Source organism: Microtus oregoni, unplaced genomic scaffold, assembly GCF_018167655.1.
Source record: "Microtus oregoni isolate MIOR12 unplaced genomic scaffold, Mior012 000000F_ref0000247, whole genome shotgun sequence".
Lineage (NCBI taxonomy): Eukaryota > Metazoa > Chordata > Mammalia > Rodentia > Cricetidae > Microtus > Microtus oregoni.
In genome coordinates, this window is record NW_024543059.1 from 55,616,848 (window position 1) to 55,641,136 (window position 24,289).

The following is a 24,289-nucleotide window of genomic DNA, read 5'->3' on the forward strand; positions in this document are numbered from 1 at the left end:
TTTATTCTCATACTCATAATATACAATCCCTTATGATGACCTTGTACCTCTTCCTTTTGAAACTCCCTCCTGCTTGTCTCCTATTTTCTTGCAGAGCAACCCAGATTAAGCTGTTATTGCTCCAAAGCTGGCATGGTGGCTCCCACCTGTAATAATGCGGTGTGGTGGCTCACACCTGTAACAATGAGGTGTGGTGGCTCACCCCTGGAACAACAATGTTTGGAGGCTGTTGCAGTGGACCTTGAGTTTCATGTCACTTGGTGTTGCCTAATGAATTTGAGGCTTACTTGGGTCATTATAAAATCCTGTCTCAAAAAAAAATCAACCAACCAACCAATTAAGTGTACTACTGTTTCTTTCTTGGACATAGAATAGACACGTACCTAATCAGCGGGCATCAACACTTCACTAGTTTCCAAAGAATTTTCTTTCTGTAGAAACTAATGTGACTTTTAAAAATGTGAAAATATGTAAAGAGAGCTAGCTTGCCTGTGGATAATACAAATAGACTACATAATATAATAGCTAATTAACTTTATAGATACACCAAAGATGTAATTGTCAAAGGCAATTATAGCACAAACTTACCGTATTTTTATTTTCTTAAGGCATATATAATGACCAGTCTTTCCCTCCCTTTACTACACAAATATGTGCTCTATGGATCCAATTCACAGCTCAGCTTTCATGGCATCTTTTCTTGTGAACATTTCCTTCTCACTCAGACCACTCAAAACATTCACTTTTGTAAGCTAGTTTTCATAATTCTTTATTATTCTAGAATCAGTGGTAGAGGAGGGCTCATAGCTTGTTTCTTGATTTATCTTTAACATAGCAGAGTGTCAAATATATTGTAGATACTGCACAAGTATTTATTGAATGAGTAAGCCATGAGTTAATGAATGATAAATTATCCGTGGAAGTTTCCAATTTAATTCAACTGTATTGCTTTATTATTTTAAAAATGCATTCTCATTAATAACAAAATGAACTGTTAGATTATGGTAGACCATTATTTATCATGTTTCTGCTAAAAATACTTTCTATAAAAAATCTCAGTTATTATTGTTATAATTTAAGAATATCGACAAATTAGGATCAAATCTAATATAGTCACAGTTAAAAATTTAAAAGTAATGGTATTTCAAGCGTAACAGCTCTTTCTTAGCAGAATAGGAAATGAAAGTAATGAAGTCCAAATGGTGTCACGTCAGCACATTTTAGAAAGATCAAAGAAATTTGATCATCAGAATCCAATCATTTTGAAAGACAAATTGGAACTGGGAAATTTAGGCCTATAAGAGGTTGGTGCAGTTTCTATTACTGGGTAAGCACTTAGCTCACTGTTTCAATAGTTGAAAAGTATGTAATTGACCTGGATGTGGAGGCAAAACCCTGTAATACAAGGACTTCAGAGGCAAGGCAGGACAGGCAGGAGTTGAAAGGGACCTGAGCTATGTAGAGAGACCCGTGTTAAACAAAGCGAAGCAACACAATCCAACAACACAACAGAAAGAAAACAAGTAGCAAAAAATAAATATTCCACTTAATATGATACTTTGCAGTCTTAACTGGATTGATATTTTACATCTGGGGATTTATTGAAAAGGTCTCTATTTCATTAGTTGGCCTTTCCTTAGTACAAAATTTCTGAACTGCTGGTTTTACAATGAGGAGAGTTTTTCTGAGCTCACAGATTTGGGAACCAAGAGCACGGCGCCTGCTACAGCGATCTTCTCCAGTTACCTCACTGCAGTGAAATCAAAAAGCACAGGAAGCTCCTGAGAGAATGGAGTTCCCAGACCTCTTTCAAGGACATGCTAAAGACTTCCCACCAGGTCCTACCTCCCAACACTGACACTCTGAGGACCAATTAAGCCCTCAGTCACCACAGATCCACGGGAAACAAAACCATGGCAGTTTCTAAGAAATTATGGTAGGTTCAACTGCCATGGTTAAATATTTGTTCATCTCAAACTGATGTTTAAACCATAACTCAGAAATGGTGCTAAACTATATGGAAGTATTTTTGTATGTTTCAACTCAGATCTGTCTTTCCCAGGGATGAGAAATCACACTGACTTGCTTGAGAAAAGTAGTAACAGATGGATTCTCACCATACCCTTGTTGAGCACCTGTTAAGGCTTCTGTGTCATTTCAAACACTGAAGCCCTGATGAATGTGGTCTTATCACATTGTCTTAAGCATCTGGGATGTTTCTCTTGGCATTTAGAAATCTACCTGATTTTTAGTTCATCTGGGAAACAAGATTAGGGTGAGTATTTAATCCTTCCCCTATGCAAAATAATTTACCTCTCATTTTCCAAGAATCATCTTCACACACACACATTCTAATGTTATCTGTATGAGCATACCCCGAGGCTTTGTCAAACTTTCAAAGTAATACATTAAAGAGGTTGCATATACGGACATGACTATCATCTCTCTATCCAACATTTATCTTCATTTCTAAATTTTTACATCTTTATCAGTTTTTCATGTGTGTGCTTATATGCACATATGTATAGATAAAGAGGTCAAAGGGCAATTTGTGGAAGTCAATTCTCTACCATGTATATCCTGTGTATTGAACTCAGGCTGTGAGGGTTGTTGGCAGGCACCCTTCCTCAGTGAGCTTTCTAGCCAGCCCTTTTCCTGTATTTCTACTAAAGTCTTACTTTATTTCTCTCTCTCTCTCTCTCTCTCTCTCTCTCTCTCTCTCTCTCTCTCTCTCTCTGTGTGTGTGTGTGTGTGTGTGTGTGTGTACGCGCACGTGCACACATATGCAGGCTTTGAATTCCTTGGGGCTGAAATTTTGGAAACCAAAATTAAATCTTCTACAAGAGCAACAGATGCTCTTAGCACTGAGACATCTCTCCAACTGCACCCATTTCTTCATGTATTTTTAACTGGCTAACTTCAGTGAGAGATTTTTAGGCACTAAACACAAATATCTAGAATTTTAAAACATAGATCTTCTTAAAGTTTTCATGCAGTCATATTTATTTCAACCCATACAATATGTAAAGGGTATTAATATATGTCATAGTTAATCTTAATAAATATTAATTACAAAAAATAATTCCTGAAAGTTCACACTTGTTCTTGAAAATTTATTTTTATATTTAACATGTGTGTTTGCTATGGGTATATGCTCATTCACGCAGGTGTGTGCAGAGGCCAGAGTTGTCAGGTGCCCTGGAGATGGAGTTATGGCTAACCTTTGTGAACTTCCCAACATGGTGCTGGGAAGTGATCTTGAGTTCACTGTCAGAGCAATGTATGCTCTTCACCACAGAGCTGTCACTCCAGCCCCCAATCTAGACTACTTAAACACGGGTCTTATTGTAGTTTAGATCTCCCATTAGGCATCAGGTCTTCAAGGCTACAGAATTCTTTTCCTTAATTTCTTAACTAATTGATATGTATAAACACATAAAATTTGTATTACTATTATATATGTAATATAATTATGTAATACACTATACTATGTAATATAGCAGATGATATTGGCATAAATACAATTATATATTATTTAGGAGAAATTAATTTCCAGATATTTCTTTGTAAAACTGCTTCTCCTTCAAATGCAGGCTTCCACCATGTTAATCAGGCAATCTATACAGAGAAAAATGTAAAGACATTCATTCTTCAGGGACAGGCAACTAATAGTCAAATGGCTTTGGAAATAAGGAGCGTAAATTGTAACTTGAGAATTGGCGGATTGACATTGCCTGTGTATGTTCTTTGGAGAAGGCAGGAAAATATCTGCTTGTGACTTTCACAGCTTGTGATCCTGCAACCTTCGTCTACTTTCGTCAGTGTTTGGAGAGAGAAGACAGAGACTGTGTTTAAAAACACTTGACAGTAAGTGGCTGGCAAACTTACATGAATAACAGTCTTGATTAATCGAGATCTTTCCTTAGGACCATTTTAATTAAGTGCTTAATTTGTATTATCTTCTTTAATCTTCAAAAATGACTTTGGTATTGACAAAACTGTGTCTATTCAATAGATTTAGGCACTGAAAAATTCTAGGATGAGGATTCAATCCCACAGATGGCTTCCTCAGAGGTTCTGCTTTCCAGAACACACTGTAATTCATCTTTCTTCAGATTAGAGGGGCAGCTTCATCAGGCTTCAATCAATTTGGACTGTAATCGCCTTTATGTGCTTTCTAAGTCTAAAACGCTGAAGCCCATAATTCCGTGGAGCATGGAACTTCACCGTCTGAAACCTGCCCCATCTAAACAGCAGCCACTGTTTCTTCTTTATAGTTAGTGTCTGTCCTTGATATCCTGCTTCTGAACATTGATCATAGTTCAAAACTTAGCTTAAAATACTGATGAAAGGGCAGCTTTGTAATGAAGGAATGCATGTCAAGACAATAGAAGCAGTAGTTAGGAATCAATAACTTCTAGTGTAATTCTTTCACTAAAATTTGGTAAGATGTAGGCCTTATTACTATTTTTAGCATGATAATGCAGTTTGTACTATGCATTAGGAACTGACTAACAAATCAGTAATCCTTCATAGCTTCTACTGCAATTATTTCACTGCAATTTGGTCACAGTCAGGCTTTTCCTCCAATATTACAAAGAAATATCATGGATACTATCTGAAATGCTTCCTCCCTTTCTTCTCCTCTCCTTTGATTTCTTCCTTCTTTTCCATTTATTATTAGTGTGAGTATGTAAGTGTGTGTGTGTGCGCGTGTGTGTGTGTGTGCGCGCGCGCGCGCACGCGTGCATGCAGTGTATGTCCTTGGGAGCATGCATGCCATGGTAGGCAAATGTAGAGGCATTGACAACCATGGAATTCTTGTGTATCGACCTGGACTCAAGTAGGCAGGCTTATGCCGCAAGCACTGCATTTGCTGAGTTCTTTTGGTAGTCCTTTTCTTCCTTTTTTGAGACAGGGTCCCACACTGTAGCTCAGGATGCTTTGGAACTTACTCTGTATTTCAGACTGGCCTCAAAATAGGACTCCTCCCGCCCCAGTGTCCCGAGCACTGAGATTACAAGCATGACAGGTCATGCCCACTGTGCCTAAAGCTTTTCTTAAATTCAGATTCACTGTGCGCCTGTTTACTCATCAGGCAGCCATCTGAATTTCTTCCCAAAGGATAAGTATGAAGGGATTGTTGACTATAAAACAACAATTAATGCATCTACTGAAAAATTTCAGACATACTTGTGCCCTAATGAACTGAAATTCAAAGTCCAAAACACACTTTACAGATCATCTCCTCCGCATGGTGTTCCATTTCAAAGCTGCTGCAATGAACATAACATTAGTTGAACAAACATCTCGGTCTAATCAAGCATCTGCTTGCCATCCCGCATTGTGTAGCTGCAGAGATCTGCCGCACTTTCTTTAGTATTCGCAATGGGTTTCTGTGTTTATAAAGGTCCAGAAATAATCTTACAATTTCTCTTCCATATGGTGCCGGGAAAATTGGCATAAGATCCTTTCTGACAGAAAGCATACATGGCTCTCTTATTCCAGAATATCAAAAGTTTGTCACAAAGGCAAAACTATCAAACAAATGTTTAAACCACCCTCTGTTTAATCTTATCCGACTGATTTAGGTCCTGCATGTGTCAACTTTAGTGCAATGAAAACAAACAAAATTCTCTGTCTCCTCTAATTTGAAGTCTACTTGTTAAGCACGATCTCAATTGATTTTAATATTAATTTCTTTAAGATGCAGGATGTATTATTGTTTAGCCGAGGACCAGACATGACATCATTCTGTGGACATTATCAATATTTTGGTACTGATTATATACACAGAAGAGATGAAGAGGACACACGTGGATGGTTATTGAACTGATTGATAGCTGGCTCAGTCATTTAAGTCCGAAGAATCTCATGGCAAATACGTGTTCAAGTTTCACAACTGCCTCAAATGTCTGAAAGGATTTTAGCTTGTGTAAATGAAACCCGAATCAAAACCTTTGAAGCAGGTCATACTTAAGCTGCACAGAGAACATTGACAACTACACACTGTATTCTATCATCTTAAACTTAAAATTACGTGCATTCTACCATCCTTAAAAGTATATTATGACAGCGAATTACAAATCTGAAGCTGATGTTGCTTTTACTATGTCTGAAAACAATACATTCATCAGCAAATATGCTTGTATATGATTTAATGAAGGTAATATTTAAGATATTAGAAAATATTAGCCAGCCATAGTAGGGAGCACCTCTAATTCCAGGATTCAGGAGGTTGAAATAGCAGAGCTATATGCTTGAGACAAGTCTGAAACACACAGTGAGCTCTAGGTCAGCCTGAGTTACGGTGCGAAACTGTCTCAAAAAGAAACAAGAAGCAAATGAACAAGCAAAAAAGGAAGGAAGAACATATATTAAAGCTAAAACATTAGAAAATATAAAATAGCATAACCGTTCATAATGTCACTCTTAAGTTAAAAAATTAATTTTCAATATTGACTAAAAACCAAATGGAATGAACATTGCACAAAACCCCGGTGCTAGGCAGTAGTGAGTGTTGGCTTAGGCAGCGTCCTGGTGTAACATTTGCTTTCTTATATGGTAATGAAGAGATTTAACTTGGGAGCTCAATGTGAAGCAATAATATGGTTCCAAGTACACATGGTTCCTTTAACCTGGTCAAGACACATTGCCAGATACTTCAATTAATGTGGGTCAGGGTCACAAAATCCATTTCTTATCAGCCTAAAACACTCACACAGTAAATTTTATTTTCAAACCTCAATCTCTAAATTGAATCTGTGTACCTAAAAACTAGAGCACAGCAACCTAGTCGTTGGGTTTTCTCCCAGATAGCATCTTCAGAAATGGCACACGACTTTGTATGCTATATTTAGCTAAACATTTGGTTAGATTCTCGTCATCCCAGAAAAAGGCACCAGCTCTTTCCATGGCAATAGCAGACCCAAGTGTTAATTTCCTCCTTAGTCTAGGGACCAGTTTTGAAGTCTTCTGACATTCTGTCTCACGGCAATGCTAATTTATTTGGGAACTTTCAAACAATTTAACGTAGATCTATGAATCAGTATACTAATACGTATTTCTTGGTAGCATAAATTATGTATCTGAACATAAGATTGCAGAAAAAAAAATCTTGTTAATATGGAAAACAGCACTGCCATGCAGTACATCCCAGGAGAAGCGACGTTTCTGGAGTTGGGCTTGTCTGGCCAGCGCCACTCAAGATAATAACATTTTTAATGAAAATTCTTTGACTTGAATATAAAATACGATCATTTACTACATCTGGGTGCTGGATCTTTCTCCTGTGTTCACAGTTTGTTTTTATTTTCCATATAGCATCATTCTCACCCTAATCCCAGCTGTAGGCAGAGGGTGCTGCTGCCAGACCAGCGCTCTACCTGTGGCCCGTGGGAGTGCGCCGAACTCTTAAGTAAGCCAGTCAAAACATTGGACAAGTCTTGCTTAAGGACTTAGTTTTCAGAAAAATCGCAGTATGCACACTAAACAAGTATATTTCTATCCATTTTTAAGGACGGTCCAAATGCTATGCACATTTTTGTCCATGGTGTGTAATACGAGATGAACAGTGAAGTCTTCTCATAAAACTATATAATATCAGAGCAAGAGTTGGGTGTTTTGTAAAAAGAGAGAGAAAGAGAGAGAGAGAGAATATAAAATCATATCACAAACAATCATGAAAAAGTTTCAGAAATATTTACAACTTTTAAGTTGATGATGTCTTGCCATTCTCCTGAACCAGTAATCTTTCAGTTGGTTACATCTCTACCAAAGAGGACAGAAAAACACCATTTTTTTTTCTGAGAAGAGGTGTCTGAAGTAGGCATAATTATGGAATATTAAAATACTACTTTGTGTATCCGCGCAAAATAAATGCAATGCAGATATCAAAGAATATTTACCACTTTAATGTTAAACTTACAGAACCAAAGTTCCAGCGTAGTAGAGGAGGTAGGGAGGAAAAAAGGGCCGAGCCACCTCTCTGCGAACCCATTTATTGGCAGGCATTCGCCCGAGGCAAACCCCGCCCCCTAAAGGGGCTGACTTAACCCTACAACTTTGTATTGAAATAAGGTTTGTGGATGAAGATAGAAGTATTTTTCATAAGTTTTACATTTTGAGAGTGTCAATCATCACATGAAATGATTCAAAGTTGTAGAGAGGTCTCACTTATCGCCAACATACATGTCATCACTTTTTTCAGTTCAGTTAAACTTATAAATGGATAATAACATAACATGTTTTAGTAACTAATTGTAACAAGATGAAATATTTCACATTGTACTTATTATTGTAAAAAGGTAAAGCCTGATCTTTGGTAGTTTCTTAGAAATAAACAAAGCTCCATATTATGTTGTATTTATAAAGGGCTGGTTATAGAAAAGAAAGAAGGGTATTGGTTAGGTCTACAAACAACACAGAAAGTTCTTTTTGTAACCAAAACTCTCAAGGCTATTAGCAAATTAGAAACAAACGACTCAATTTTTCTCAGTGCCAATGTTTTTGTACATCTTAGAACTGTGAAAAACTCAGGCTGGTAACAGAAGATCAAGTAAGAAAAAGTAGTCATTTTGATTCTTGGACTTTTCAAGAGACAAAGGTGAGACTCCCTTCCATAAACACAGGACTGTAGCAAGACCTTAGTGTCAACAGTATAGCTGCCTTAGTCAGTGCTAACAACTTAGTTTACTAATCTCTGAAGAAGTTTCCAAAGTGACAAATTAAAATTCAGGCTTGCCTCATTGATCATTCAAAATGAAACAGGAAAAAAACAGATATATGGAATAAATCAACCTGAAATTTTGTGCTACCCTTGCTCATTTTTTATATAATTTTCAGATAACTAAACCGAGTATTCCTCTCTAGTCAAATATTTGGGTTGAGATTATATATCGGAGAGTCTCTGTTTATATCATTTTCAGTGAGCAAAATTACAAAAGGTAAGTGCTGGGCTAAGCAAAAGTTCCATCATGGAGTTCTTCTCTCTCTCTCTCTCTCTCTCTCTTTCTTTCTCTCTCTCTCTTGTGTGTGTGTGTGTGTGTGTGTGTGTGTGTGTGTGGTTCATACCCATACAAGGGTATGATGTGTGTCAGCACACACAGGATAGAGGCTCACATTGAGTCTCTTCCTTGATAACCTTCCACCTTATTTGGTCTCTCTCTTCCTCATTTTTTTTTATGCTACCATACTGCCTTACGAAGGTGCTGGGAATCTAAATTCAAGTCCCCATGCTAGTGCAGTGGGCAGAGTGGACAGTTTACATCCACGAGCCATCTCTCTAGCTCACGATTCACAATGTCTTAGTAAAGTGCATGCATGAAAGGCACCAGGACCTCTGCGCGTATGTTATGACTGTCAGCTTGGTGTTTCTGTGAGATTCTTTTTTTTTTTTGATTTTTGAGATAGGGTTTCTCTATAGCTTTTTTTTTTTTTCCTGTCCTGAAACTAGCTCTTGTAGACCAGGCTGGCCTCAAACTCACAGAGATCTGCCTGCATCTGCCTCCTGAGTGCTGGGATTAAAGGCGTGTGCCATCACCGCCCGGCCTTCTGTGAGATTCTTAACAGTAGGAACAGGTATATAGCTGACTCTTTTGCCTGCTTTTGCGACTCTTTACCTCCTATTAGGTTGCCTTGTCCAGCTTCCATACGAGGGCTTTCACCTTGTCTTATTGTATCTTGTTTTGTCCTGTTTGCCTGTTGTCTCTTGGAGATCTGCTCTTTTTGGAAGAGGAGATACAGGGGCAGTGGATCAAAGGGAGAAGGGAGGTGAAGGGAACCAGGAGGAGTGGAGGGAGGGGAACTGTACTTCGGATGTATTGTGTCAGAGAAAAATCTATTTTCAATTAGAAAAAGAGGAAGGAATAGCAATACAGAAAGGCACTGTCACAGGTGAAGCATGTTATAGATTGACAAGGCATTTTGTTGGTATCTAAGGGCACACACAAGAATAAGAAGCAGTCAGCAGGGCTTTCAGTCACTACTGAAGTGCACACACTCTGGAAACGCACTTCAAACATAAAATCGCTGTGACATGAAAAACTAGAATTCATAATAAATAGAATAGTTTAGTCTTACAAAGAAATTGATTTATGAGTTGGGCCTTAGGCAATGAATATTAGTTTATGCTAGTCCCAATATTGAAATAACTCAGTTTCTACCATGAACGCTAACTGAGCATTCTATCCTATTCATCATGCCTGGTACAAAGATTTGTGTATGTGAGGCGATACCTATTGCCCTACATCTGCACGCACTCCTCAAGGGGAGAACTCACAGTCGCCGGGGATGATAACTAAATTTCCCAAAGGACCTGGACAAATGCACAAACCTGCCTTGTTGACTTATTTACTTTTATTATCCAGAAATGCTAATACAGTACTTCTCTTGGTTACCTTCTCTTTAGTACCTTGCATTTTAGTTCTGCAACTGTAATATACATAGGAAGAATCTATGAAGACTGACTCAAAGATTTATTTTAAAGGAAGAAGAAGGCAAAGAGTTATCAGCTACATGCCAGCATTGTCTGATGTACAGTATCTGCCTGGAAACACGGAGAGACAGTCCGAGGTCACATCCAGCTCAGCAGGAAATAGTATCTCTCTCCAGGGTTTTAAGTGAGGAGGATATGGGCAAGAAGATGAAAATGTCTCATGCATTGGTCACGCCAGCTCCAAAGGCTAGCTAAAACAACACTGACATTATTATAATCACGGGAGTTGTAAGTGATTAAAATAAGTTGAGTTCAGTCAAATGTAGTCACTGATTTTCTTCAGCAATGCACTATAGCTGACTACCAGGTATGGAATACATTCCAAACTTGCTGACTTTTTAATATGAAAATCAAAAACTAATTATTTAATAAAGACTTGAAAACACATAGATTATTTCTTTACCGAATTTTTGAGATAAAGTGAGAAAGGATTTGAGAAGCATTAAGAGGAGTAATTGGGGTATCACAAAAAGTGTACTGCTGAGATGATCTAAAGATCTTGATTGCTCTGGCCTTGATATATCCTACACTGATGTGTGTACAAATTTTATATTTAACTCTTCTCTATTCTGTGTGCTGGTTATTCTTATGGGACAAGAAACTCAACAATGGGAGACTTTAGTTTTACTCTTCTGGTATTTTACTGCTGTCGTTCTACAGCATGGTGAAGTGTGCATGTGGAAGCCTGACGGCAAAGTTGGTTCTCTTCTTCAACCATGGGTTCTAGGGTTTGAATTCAGCTTGTCAGTCATCCACGGAAAGGGTTTTCCCACTGATCTACCTCTCAGAGCCTCCTTACTGTTTTACAAACACGCCTTGCAGTACTGAAATTTCACCAGCTAATTACCCTGTTACCTTCGCTACTGAAGAGGGATAAGAAGAGAGTCTAGATACAAGAAAGTGAGAGACAAGGCAAATTTAGGACATATCATATAAGGATGTGCTTGGTAATGCCCACTCTGATTATTTTGAAACCTATTCCTTTTTTGTGGTTTAGGTGCAAAATTTTTCAAGATTTTCTTTAGCATATTAATATTCAATGTTTTTCTTGAATTTGTTTCTCTGGAAAATAGCGTCTTAAGCAGTCACCTAAATTTATACTCCATTTATTAAAAAGTACAGAATACCCTCACTACAAGGGCAGTTTACTATCTTAATGCACTTATTCTTGAGTGCAGACAGTGGGCCCCTGAGAGATTTCATGAGTTGTATCTTAAGTTTTTGACTTCTCATGGCCCCCTCTGAGGTCTGCAGTGTGAAGCACCTTGGCTTCCAGGAGTGTAGGGAAAATAGCTAATCACTTGCATTTCATGTATGACTTTTACTAATGCACTAAAAGTAATACACATTGTTTACTTCCTTTAACTTATGCTATCAATTCCACTGATAATTCTGTAGGTAGGAGAAAGGAGGTGGGGGCTGTTAGAATTAGAACTATTTACTTTTACTTCAATGAGATTTAATTTCCTTATTTGTCAACCTACCTCACTTGGTAGTTCGAAGATTGTCTAAAGCAATTTGTTGAAAATGTTTTCCCTAACAAATTACTTATTATTATTATTTACAAATTAATAACAAATTTGGATAATACTAGCTCACATTCCTGAGAGTTTTTGTGAGAATTGAATTTATGAATATGTGTGAAGCATGTAGAGTAGTGTACAACTTGAAGAAAACATTGAAGTTAACATCAGTATGCCACTGATTTTGTTAAGTGTTTTCCTCAAACAATTTGACTATTATAACAATTAACTCATGTAGAAAATAAAATATATAGGAAAATAAGCAACAGCATGTTTGCGATTTGGTAACACCCTTTAAAGGGGGCTACAGGTAACTGACATTCACAGGACAAAGGAAATGTCATTAATTCTCTAAAATAAAGTGGAAACAATAAAGTCTCCAAGAAGAGTAGAACCACAGCACAGAAAGGAGGAATATGGATGTAGTGGTTATGTCATGGCATTGGAGGTAAGTACCTTCAATATTTAAACCTGATGTAAAGTATGGATTTACATCTGCTAGGGGGCTAATATCTAAAATATATAAAGAACTAACGCTCTAAATATAAAGAAAACAATCCTATTATAAAATGGCATACAGATAATTCCTAGAAGAGAAAACTCTAATTGTTGAGAAATATTTACAGAAATATTTAACATGCTTAAGGAAAACATTAGGGAAATGCAAATTGAAACTACTTTGAGATTTACTCTTCCACCTCAAGAATGGTTACTATCAATAAAACAAGTGCCAGCTCATGTAATGAGAAGTGGAGCATCTATTGGCGGAACTGAAACTTGTGCAGCCACTGTGGAAATCACTCTGTTGGTTCCTCAGGACACTGGAAATAGATTTACTTCAATGTCCATCTATGCCACTCTTGGACATATACTCAAAAGATGTCTCATCCTATTACAGAGACACTTGCTTCCTTGTTTATTGGTTGTCTATTCATCACAGACAGAATTGGAAACAGCCTAGACCTTCTTCAACAGAAGAATAAAGAAAATATTCTCCATGTATTCAAAAATAAAATCTTGAAAATTTCAAGTAAATGGATGGAAGTAGAAAGAAAGATCAGCCTGAGTGAGGAAATCCAGATTCAGAAAGAAAAATATGGTTTGTATTTGCTTTTATTAAAATATTAGAGGTTGTCAATGATAAGCAAGCTATGATTCATAGAATCACAGAGGTTATGTATAGAGTAATGCAATAGGGGAGGGGCAAATAGATCTCATTAGGAAAAGGAAATAGAATAAATAGCTAGGGATGAGTGAGGGGGCATGTAACAAGGGGATCAAAGGGGGAGAGTTAGAAGAGAGAGGAAACACGAGAAAAGGCTGCTAAAATAAGGGGCTAATCAGAGGGTTGCTATGGAAACCTAAGGCAGAATAGAATCTCCTTAAAATATATATCTATATGAAGGAAATATAACTGAAGTTACCAAATAGCGGGGAGACACAGCCCCAATTGCTTACTTCTTGTCACTCAATGAAGCTTCCAGTTTTAGGAATGGGTAACATCTAATTGAACTATTGGCTAAAAGAGTCCAATTGGAATACCCAAACAATCCAGGCTATTGCAAAGACTGTAGGTTGCTCTCCACAAACTGTGACTTTCCACTGCTGAAGACAACACCTATTCAACTCATTGAACGTGGAGAAATCAAACTGATTCTCTCATCAAGCTTTTATCCCTACATGCTAGCATCTTGGGTTCAGTAAGGTACTCTCCTCAGGCTATCAAAAGAGAAATGTAAACATCATGCCAGCCACAAAACCTTAAATCTACAATGGTATCCTGACTACAAGATATGCTAGGACAATGGTGGCACAAATCTTGTGCGGTTAACAAACCAATATTTGATTTTACTCAAAGCACATTCCATGAGGAGGAACCCTTACCCAACACTGCTTGGGTGACCAAGAACCTGAAATTTGATAGCTCAGCATCTTACAGTAAAACCAAATACTACTGTTAACAAAAAGATAATGTAAAATGATGCTTAATGACATTCTGCTATACTCATATGTCAGTGCCTTGCTTATCCAGCCCCAGAGAAGTTTCTTCCTGCAGCAGATGGGAACCAGTGTAGACACCCTCAGCCAATATTATCCAGAGAGTGAGAGACCTTGGAACATTCAGTCTTTAAAAGGATGACTCCATCAAACCCTTCCCCTCAGGGCTCAGGGTTTCTTGCAGAACAGGAAACAAAAAGAGTGTAAGAATCAGAGAAGATGAAAGACAACCCTGAAATAAGATCTTCTGTGAGCACATATGAACTCACAGAGGCAGAGGTAGCACATACAGCCTGCACATTTCTGCACCAGATTTTTATGTATATGTATGGCTTCCGTGAGTGTGCAAATGAGTGAGTCTCCATTTATTGTGTCTTCTCTTGAACTCTCTCTTTCTGCTAATTTTTTGTACATTTTTTGGTGTATTTTTTTGTTTTATCATACTCCACTCCACTCCACTCCACTATACTGTTATATTATTATCTCTTAGAAGATGTATACTTTGGATTGAAAGACTAAAATGGAGTGGATATGGATAGGAGGGGAGGTGGGAAGGAACTAATTGGAATACATGTAGGGGAACATATTCAGAATATATTATGTGAGAAAAAATGTTTTTTTCATTAAAGGGGAAAATATGAATATTTGCCTGATGTATGTGTGTGTACCACCTGTTGGACAAGAGCTGGGGAGATGGATCAGATGTCAAGAGCATTTATTGCTCTTGCAGAGGCCTGGGGTTCAGTTCCCAGTACTTTCATGAAAACTCACAGCCCACAACTTTAGTTCCAGCATCTCAGACACCCTTATTCGGCCTTCCTGATGCCCCTCAGTCATACGTGCACACACAGAGATGTAGGAAGTCACACACTTTAAAAAATGTCTTTTTAAAAAAGAACAAAGGAAAGCAGGACAAGAGAGGAGAAAGAAAAAGTGGAAAGGTGGGGAGGAAGGAGCAGTGAGGGAAGAATGATTGCCAAGAACGGCCCCACTGTCTGCTGAAGATCTAAGTTTCACACAAAACAGTCAAGGTTGCTTTTATTTTATTTTTATTTTATCCTAGCTGGAATTGTGTGTGTGTCTTTGACTGAATACTCTTTCCACATTCTGAGTTCATAGATATTTAGTCTCAATCCTTAGGAAGCTGCTCAGACGTTGTCTGTATACCTTTGCTGGTGTCACATTATGAGAGCATCCTTCCAGTAGACTTCTATAAGCATGTGTGTGCTCCTCCTTAGATAATGATGAAAACTTATTTTTATTTATCAGTTATTATGTATTTTACTGCATCATTTGTTTTTGTGTGTGCATGCATGTGCTCGTGAGCAGGATCAAGTGTTCACAGAGTCTATGAGGTCACAGGACAACTTTCTGGAGACTGTAGGTTCTTTCCTTCCACCACATGGACCCCGGGGATAGGACTCATGTCACTGCATTTGCTGGTAAGCTCCTTCACCAGTGGAGCCATCTTGCTGGCCATGAATGCTGCCTTGGGAAGTGTGTCACATTTACAAAGAGAACCAGTACCTAATGGTTTTCACCGGGTTGTTTCAGGATAGAAATGTTCCAAGCTATGAAAAGATGTTTACACATGTGCACAAGCGATCAGCACTGCATCCTTCCTGACACTTCCTGTCCCCACCTGGGGCAGCTGTTTGTCTTGCTCCCACTCTGTCCACACCCCAACCTTTGCTCTACATTGTCAATGTTTCTGCCAGGAGGGAGCCAGTCTCTCACATCCATTCTCGTACTTACACAAGCCTTGTATCGTACAGGTGTTGTGCTTTAGATATATAGAGAAAAATCCGTATGCATCCAAACCTTCTCCTCTTACTGGCTTTTCATACTTTCCTCTTTATTTCATGGGGGAATGCTCTCTTCCTTCCCACACCTACAGTAGTTGTGCATCAGAATGCAACCAGAAGTGTGCTGAAATGCATAATTAATAGCAATATATATAGCAAAGCTAAGAAATCCTGTGTTAGGATAAAATAGTTTTAATAATTTCATGAGCCTTTTTATTATACATTAAAATATATATGCCTTATTTCTTCTTTTTTTAAAGTACCCTCAAATATCTCGATACTACAAAATTTTCAAATAAACTATGACCGTTATCTCTATATGTCTCTTTAATATCTAATTTCTGCTCCAGGGTATTGCACTCTTGACCTAACTTTAAAGGCTGTGCTACCCTGATTAGCTCAGCTGGTTAAGAATATGTTGGCATTCATTGTCATTGTTAGACAGTCATGGGTCCAGGGTCTGAGTACTGTCTCTACCAGCTACTCCTAGGGAATGTGGAGATCACATTTCCATGGCTCTCTTTTCTTGTGTGAAAAAAAGCTGTGGCATGGTGTTTAATATATGCTACTATGACCACTTATAGTGGAATGTGGATGTGCAAATAGTACCTATCCTTTATGTTCAAAAAAATCTAACTTAAAACTGAACATGTACTGGGTAGAAGTGCAATGGCTATGATGTGGTTGTCAAACATGTAGTCCTAATGTTTCTACAGCAGTCTTTGATGTATTGTTATTTATTCGCCTACTCTACCCTATCGGTTCATCTTTTTAATACACAATATTTACTGTGTATCTGAGTAAAGTTAAGATTTCATAATGTCTCCTATTTACTAATCAAATCACATCTACAGTATCAACATCCTGACGAGCCCCACAAGTGGTGCATTCTGCCATCAAGCATGTTCAACTTCTAGATCTTCTTTACTGCTTTTTTGTTGTTTAGTTTACTCCAGTGAAAAGTAGTCACATTATACAAATTGTCCAGACTCTTTATTGGCCAATATCATGCATTTTTTTCTGCTTTCTCATTGCTACTTTGGACATCTTAACAAATATAATTTATTTTTCTATCAGACTCAATGTCATTTCTACTTGTCATGCTCCTACATTCTACAGATTCACTTTACAGCACCACTTCACAGTCATTAATACAGACATTATTTAACTACTCCACTTAGTCCTACGCCAAAGACTTCCTTGTTTATTTTTTCAGTCTAGGTCATGGGGGTATTTCTGGCCAACTGCCTATGACCAATGAAGCCATTGAACCCAGAGGAGGACCTACTGTTGGTACTCCCTTATACAAGTAAACTTTCTAACTACTCTCCAAATACTTCCTCTTATACCCACAGGGAATTATAGCTCTTAACATTCATCAATGAAGCTCCTTTTACAGTATATGGAGACAATTTCAGAAAGCCTCAAATGGTTAGAATGCAGAGAACAATTGACCTTAGTTGTACAGCTTCAGATGATACACCTACAACACAACCCTTATACCTAAGGCTCAAACAAATCACAAAAGAGGGGACAGAAATGTTGTAAGAGCCAGAGGACTAGAATGTTTACTGAGAGACTGAGTCTTCCACATAGGACAGACAAGCTGCATCTACTATAGTAGCCTATACAGAATTTGAAAAATAACAGTACCAATTGACATATCAACATGGATGAAGAGCACTCACAAGGCCCCATCACTAGAGGGAAAGCTACAATCAATTAATGATCACTGACAGGAAGAATTAGTCTTCCCTAGGTGAGAATAAACTTAGTTGGCTATATACTACCAAGTGGTCAGCCCTAAAGCCATAAACATACAGGCAACACTAAATGGGCAGAATTCAGGAGGATCGATCTATCTATCTATCTATCTATCTATCTATCTATCTATCTATCTATCTATCAACATCTATCTATCTATCATCTATCTATCTATCTATCTATCTATCTATCTATCTATCTATCTATCTATCTATCTATCATCTATCTATAATCTATCTATCTATCTATCTATCTATCTATCTATCTATCATCTATCTATAATCTATCTATCATCTATCTACCTATCTCTATCTATCTATCTATCTATCTATCTATCTATCTATCTATCTATCTATCTATCTATCATCTATCTATAATCTATCTATCATCTATCTACCTATCTCTATCTATCTCTCTATCTATCTATCTATCTATCTATGCATATATTTGCATATATTGATATTTAAAGAAAAGTTACAGCTGCAGAATTGGACAACACTTGTTAACCAATTCTTTTCACCACTTCTTGGTTGCATTCCTTGACCCATTCTCCAAAGATAAAAGGGGCCTCTAACAGGGGAGGCATTGTACTAAGACAGGCCTTGGGATCAGTGTGCAATACTTATTATCAGTCTTAGTGATGACAGTGATGAGGATAATGATGATAAAAGTTACCAATGACTCCCTGTCAATTAACAAATTGATTAGGTAAGATTAATTCATTGTTAAGTTTGTTTGCTTGGAACCATGTACGCCATATTGTATGTGACTGTTTAAAACGGACTCTTGTCATATAGTTAGTGGGAGCGAGCTATCAACGAAACATGTCTCTGGTATTTCTAAAAAATCAAATTCTCTGTTGATCATGATGGTGATGGCTTTGATACTGGAAAAAAAACCAACTTCTAATTTTAAATCACTTGGCATCTTTATAGCTGAAATCCTACCCAGACATTTCTTACTAATACAGTGCCAAGCTTGCAAAGACACATAAGAAATATGAGGTATATCTATTTAGAGATAAAAAATCCAACAAAAAGATCTTCATAGCCAACATATAATCTACAATTTCAGTAATTGAAAATATAATGTTTTAAGTTTAATTCTAAAGAACATATTAGCATACCTACTGAAAACGGTGTTGAAAAGAGGAAAATCACTCTTTAGCAGTTTGGGAAGACATTACAAACTCAGATAATGACTACTAAATCAAGTGAATAAGGAACTTCCTTTAACTAGAAATGGCATTTAAGTTAATGTATTTTTAAAAAGAAATAAATCCCATTACCAATTGGTTCAGAGTGAGAAGAAATTGCAAGTCACAAGTCTTTCAGTAGTTTTTTTCTCCCAATGAAAAATACTTTCCTTTTCTTTCTTTTTTTTCAGGCAGTAGAAGCAGAGACAACGCTGTGTATTGGAACATATATTTTTCAAATAAGTCAGAAAAATCATGATTATTAGCTCATTGGTTGTCAAAGGCCCAAACCAAAAGTTTATTGATGTTAATGATGATAATCTTGACAGTAAAAGTATCAAAATCACAGAAAGGCAATGGTGTCTTTAAGTGCCACAGAATAGTTTGTAGTGATTAGTGGGAAAGCATGCTGATATATTGGAAGCAATATTTTGAAGGTCATTGAGCTATCAGTTTGCCTTCATGCTATTCAATTAAATACACACTAAAAAATGTGTGATTATTTATGGTAAGTATTTTGTAGTGCTTGTAGAATAGTATATTACAAATTCTGGCTGGATGTAAGAACAGAAACGGCTGATCTAATGCACCATTAAGCAAACCGCATCTTTGCTGTACATTTTTTAAGCATTAAACTAATTATGATGAGGTCTGGATTTTACTATATGCTGCATATTTAATCTTTTTAAGACCCTATCAAGTTAAATCACGAGACATAACTTGTTTATGCTATAAGCAACAGCATGCAATATTAACAAAGCACAATATCCTAGCTTAGTTTAATTAGAAAAAGTCCATGTGTTCTTAAATACATTTAGGAATATAACACCACATAGCTCTAATGTGAACTTACTACTTAATTATATTTGAAATTAATTTATATGACTTACAACCTCTTTTCCTTTTTCTGTCTCTCGGTATAGAATGTTTCTCTAATGATCTGCTTAAAATTAGCCTCTATTGAGGATCATGGGAAACAAGAAAGAGGAAGTGAGTCTTGCTGGCAGGGAGAAACACTGGCTGAGAGATTACAGCTCAATTGGATTACCAGGTGGCGTTCGCTCACCCTATCCAGTCAATTCTCTGAACTGCACCTTACAAAGACCCTTCCCACCAGGCTCTACCCAAGTGCCACCAGGATATTCTATGGAAAGAATCTATCATAGAGAAGAATCTATTTTAAAATTCTCTTTTCTCCTCCTTCCTTTCTCCACTTTCTACTCCTCTGTCTCTCCCTTCTCTCTCTTTCTTCTCTACCCTTTTCCTTTCTCTTTTTCTTTTTTTTGTCTTTTCTTCTGAGAGGAACTATACTGGGCAGACTTCCCCCAAACTTGCAATCTTTCTGTTTGTCCTTCCACAAAGCATTCTGATTACAAGTGTGTGCTACCACAACACAATTCTATTTCCTACGCTTAACACCATACTGAAATTAAGTAGTTTGCTACTACAGAAAACATCTAAGGAGCACACATGCCAACATTGACTGGGCTCTGGGAGCTTTCAGGGATAATGACTCTCTTCTTTGTGTTTTGACTTTTGGGCTCAATGACATAGCAATCTTTAACTTTCAAAGCAAAAAGTATGATAGGATAAATCAATATCAATACTAAAAATACATTTTGACATAAGAAGTTCATGCTTATTGATCAGTTAACTAGGTTTCTTTCTTAGATTTACATGAGTTTAGCAGCACAGGTGATTTCTGTTTGTGGAGAGCAGAAAGGAGCCGCCTCAGAACTGAATCTCATGAGCAGATCAGAAGAGATCAAGACTGTTTACCTTCACAAATCGTGACGCCATTTCCAGAGAACCCCACACCACAGAAGCAGGCTTCCACACCATTGTGGATTTCACACTTGGCATTTGGTAGACACGGTGTCTTGGTGCAATTTTGTGTGTAGGAGCAATTCAACAAAGTGGAGAAACCCACTAAATAAAATCAAACATAGACCTTATCAAAAACAGGAAACTTCCCATTCTTGTGTTAAAGATCAATACTCCACAGTGCTCTTATTTCTTTTTATCTAAAAAGGTGTATTATGAAAAGTTCCCAATAACTCATTTAGTTAATCCTTGGAAGAAAAGTGACTAGACCTAAAGATTAAGGAACTTATAAGTTTTAGTAAAACTAAAACATAATGGAGAATCCAGCCTTATAATAAAAACCATTAGGTCATCCAGTCCAGGAAACTCAGTATCTCATGCCACTGAAGTGAAGTGGTTACTTGCAAAGGTATAGCCTGATTACAAAGCAATTTCCTTTCTCTTGCCTTGGGAGTTACCTTTTCCCTCCAGAAACCAAGGTAAATTGAGTATCTGGGTCTCCACAAACTAAAATATTCTATTTTTAAGATGTTACTTGTCATATCTACGAGAAGAAATGCATGTCCCTGCCCTTCACCCCGTGTTCCGGCACTCGTCATTCTGCTCTTTTCAGGACAAAAATGCCTTTTAGGGTTTCTTGTATGAGGAGAAATGGAAACCGAGTTCAGCACACTGTTCTGTGATTGGGCTCTCAGCCACAGGACACCTGCCCAACGTGACAAACAAAACTGTTTTGAGGGCTGTAGGAAACGATAAGCAAAATCATAGAGCATTGCTTTTTATTGTCCTGTTCCAGACCCACTTAAAAGCAAGCTTGGAACGGAACAGGGATGAATCACAAAGCCATTGTTCCCAAAAAGAGTTGTCCTGGGTAAATGGTCCTTATCTGGTACCCAGAGAGTCTTACACAGTCAGTTCTAAGTCCCAGCCCTTTAAAAGACTATATGTACTTCCTAAACCTGGATTAATTTGCCTTCAAAGAAGTGATTTATTATCCCTCCCCATGTATCACCAAAACAGGATTTTAAATGAACCCAAACTCCAGGCAGGCAGTAGCTTTAAAAATGTCAGGAAGCCTCTCTCAAGCATTTGCGGTTTAGATTTCCCAAGTTTCTTGGAGGCGATCACAAGAAAGGTCAAAGTCTGAGACTTGGAGGACTTTCGGGATTTCTCCAGGAAAAATAAAGAGGTAAAAGCCCCGGGTCGTGAGTAGCAAGGTCCAGAGTGAAAAGGCCAAGCAGAAAAACATCCTGTGAAAGCCCGAGTCTGTTTTCCTTGGAGACCTTGCCAGACACACTTAACACTTGAACCCCAGCTAGTGAAAAGTCTCATTCCCTGGTTCCCTGCAGGTGGGCGCTCTGCGGCCTCCCAGGCCCAGCCCGTACTCACCTAGAAGCGGGAGGAGTCTCATTGGAAGCCACGGAGCTGGCTGCAGAGCGCTCAAGGCTGGAGTGCGGGTCTGTCCTGGAGCTGGGCAGGCGCGGCAGGGTCCCGCTCAGTCCCCTGTGACGCACAGCTTCCTCCTGTCACTTTCCGGCCTCTTTTGTGTGAATATGTGCACAGCCCTGAGTCTGCAGGCCACGTCTGGCGCCAGGTCCCTTCACCCAAACAGCCTGGGCTCCATTCCCAGGCTGTGGCCTCAAATTCCCTAGAGGAGCAATGTGGGGCCTCTGATGTGGCTTCTTATATGCTCCAGGAGCAGCCATTAGAGTGTCCTGAAAACTTGTACTCACAGATCTCTCAGACCTATTGGGAGCTCCTTCTGGGATAGCGTCCAGAAGAGAGCCTCTGAGTTCCACTGATAGATAGCTGTTCTGAAAGGCAAAGGGGCCAAGGTGGCAAGAGGATCCCAGGGTCTCTGAGGCACTGGGTCAGTGCTCAGTTTTCACCTGATTCAAGGACCCAGGAGCAAAACTGTGGTTAAAGAAAGAGTGACATATAAAGAAACAAGTAAAACTAAACATCACGCTTTGCGACTGAACAATGCGGAAGCATAAAATGTTTTCTCTTTTCCAGCTAAATGTCAAGGGCGATTCACCATTGCGCCCCCACTCACCGCGCCCCTGGACAAGCTGTGCATCATACCCAGCTTTGTTTTAACTGTGCACGAGTCCGTTACACCAGCGACCGTCTTTCAGGTTGGAGAATAGAAAAGGAGGAAAAATAACAAGATCCAGAGATGGCGGTTGCCTCCAAGGAAACAGCACCTTCCAGACACAGCAAGACCCATACAGATGTGAACTCACACAGACTGTAACAGCATGCGTGAGACCTGCACTGGTTCAAACCGGACACTGGACACTATGTCCCACGTCTAAACAAGAAGCTATTAGCAAGGAAATCAGTTTTCTTCAGTGAAGAGTCACTAGGTATCTCGAGCACAGTTCAAGGCAGCCCCCATGATTAAGAACTGTCAACACAAAGCAGATAAATATTATTTTATAGGCTTTTGTTTAGCGTTTTTGAGTATTTTTTGTCTTTTCAAAAATTTTTGACATGTATTTTAATCTTCTATCATACATTACATCCTAACTGCAGTTTCCCCTTCTTGCATTACTCCCAGTACCTACCCTCCATCTCCCCTCTCCCCAGAACCACCCTCCTCTGTTTCTCTTGATTCTCATTTATTTGGGGGGGAGAGAGGAGAAAACTAAGCTGACTTAATTAGGGTAGGAGATGGGGAGGATCTGTGAGGAGCTCCAAGGGGGAAACATGGCCATATTTTTAAATAAGTAAGTAAATAGAATACCAAAGATAAGAGAAGATAGCAAAATCTTTCCAAATGTTATTCTTGCATAAAAATTAACAAAAGCAAATTAGCGCTTGAATGCTGCATAAATATGTTTTCTCGGTTTGTGCCTATTAAAAGCTGTGAGCTTATTCATACTTCGAAAATGATGTCATACAAAGGACACAGAGTGTTTAATGGTGCTTGTGGTTTTAAGATTGCTCATTGTAAGATCAGAATCATTTTAACGTGCATTGTTTGAGAAAGTCTGTATTGTGTGACAGATTAGATATGAGTTCAGTGTATGGCTCTGAATCCATTGCCTTTATAGTACTTCAGAAAGGCACTGGGACTTTTCAATAAAAATATTTTGTCAGTGAAGGAAAACCTATTTTAAAAGTAGGGATTACAAAGGAATTATACGTGTGTCTGTTGGTGTGACCTAATGTACACGAGCGCAGTGTTGATGAAGGCAAGAAGAGCATGCATGGTGATTGCTCTGTAATTGGAATTACAGTCAGTTGTGAGCTGCCTGTGGTAGGTGCTGGGAACTGAACCTCAGTGCTCTGCAAGAGCAATAAGTGCCTTGAACTTCCAAGCGTCTCTCTAGCCTCATGTTAAACTTTTGAAGACTGCAGTCACCTAAGACTTTACTTTGCTTGAAGTACAGCACATGGAAAGAAGTCACTATAAGGCTCCTGTCTGTGGCTTTGGAGAAAGATTGGCACACTAGTCCATTCCATTTCAAAATGTGAGGTCTTAGTGCTTTGTCTTACTTCTGCCTTCAAGAGGGTAGCCTTGAGAAGGTCAAACTGAGAAGATCTGGGCTTAGCACTTCACTTCATATAGTGGACCCTGGAAAATTTGCTGATTGTCAATTGATATATTACATGGAAGTACCACCACCCACCTGTCAGAATACAGTGTGTATTTGATACACACTACATATCAAACGTA

At 38.3% G+C, this 24,289-nt stretch overlaps 1 protein-coding gene across 2 annotated transcripts in view; it reads right to left on the minus strand.

Annotated features, from left to right (window-relative positions):
• Adgrl4 (adhesion G protein-coupled receptor L4) overlaps positions 1-22,062 on the minus strand; it is an 88,097-nt gene extending 66,035 nt beyond the window's left edge. Inside the window, exons 1-2 of one of the 2 annotated variants that reach the window (XM_041659676.1) lie at positions 21,994-22,062; positions 20,560-20,709 (exon numbers count right to left, since the gene is read on the minus strand). In XM_041659676.1, coding sequence (XP_041515610.1) covers positions 20,560-20,709; positions 21,994-22,015 — 172 coding nt within the window. In that variant the 5' untranslated portion in view covers positions 22,016-22,062. The remainder of the gene's footprint in view (positions 1-20,559; positions 20,710-21,993) is intronic. The other variant, XM_041659686.1, reaches the window with a different exon arrangement.
• Positions 22,063-24,289: the final 2,227 nt, after the last annotated feature.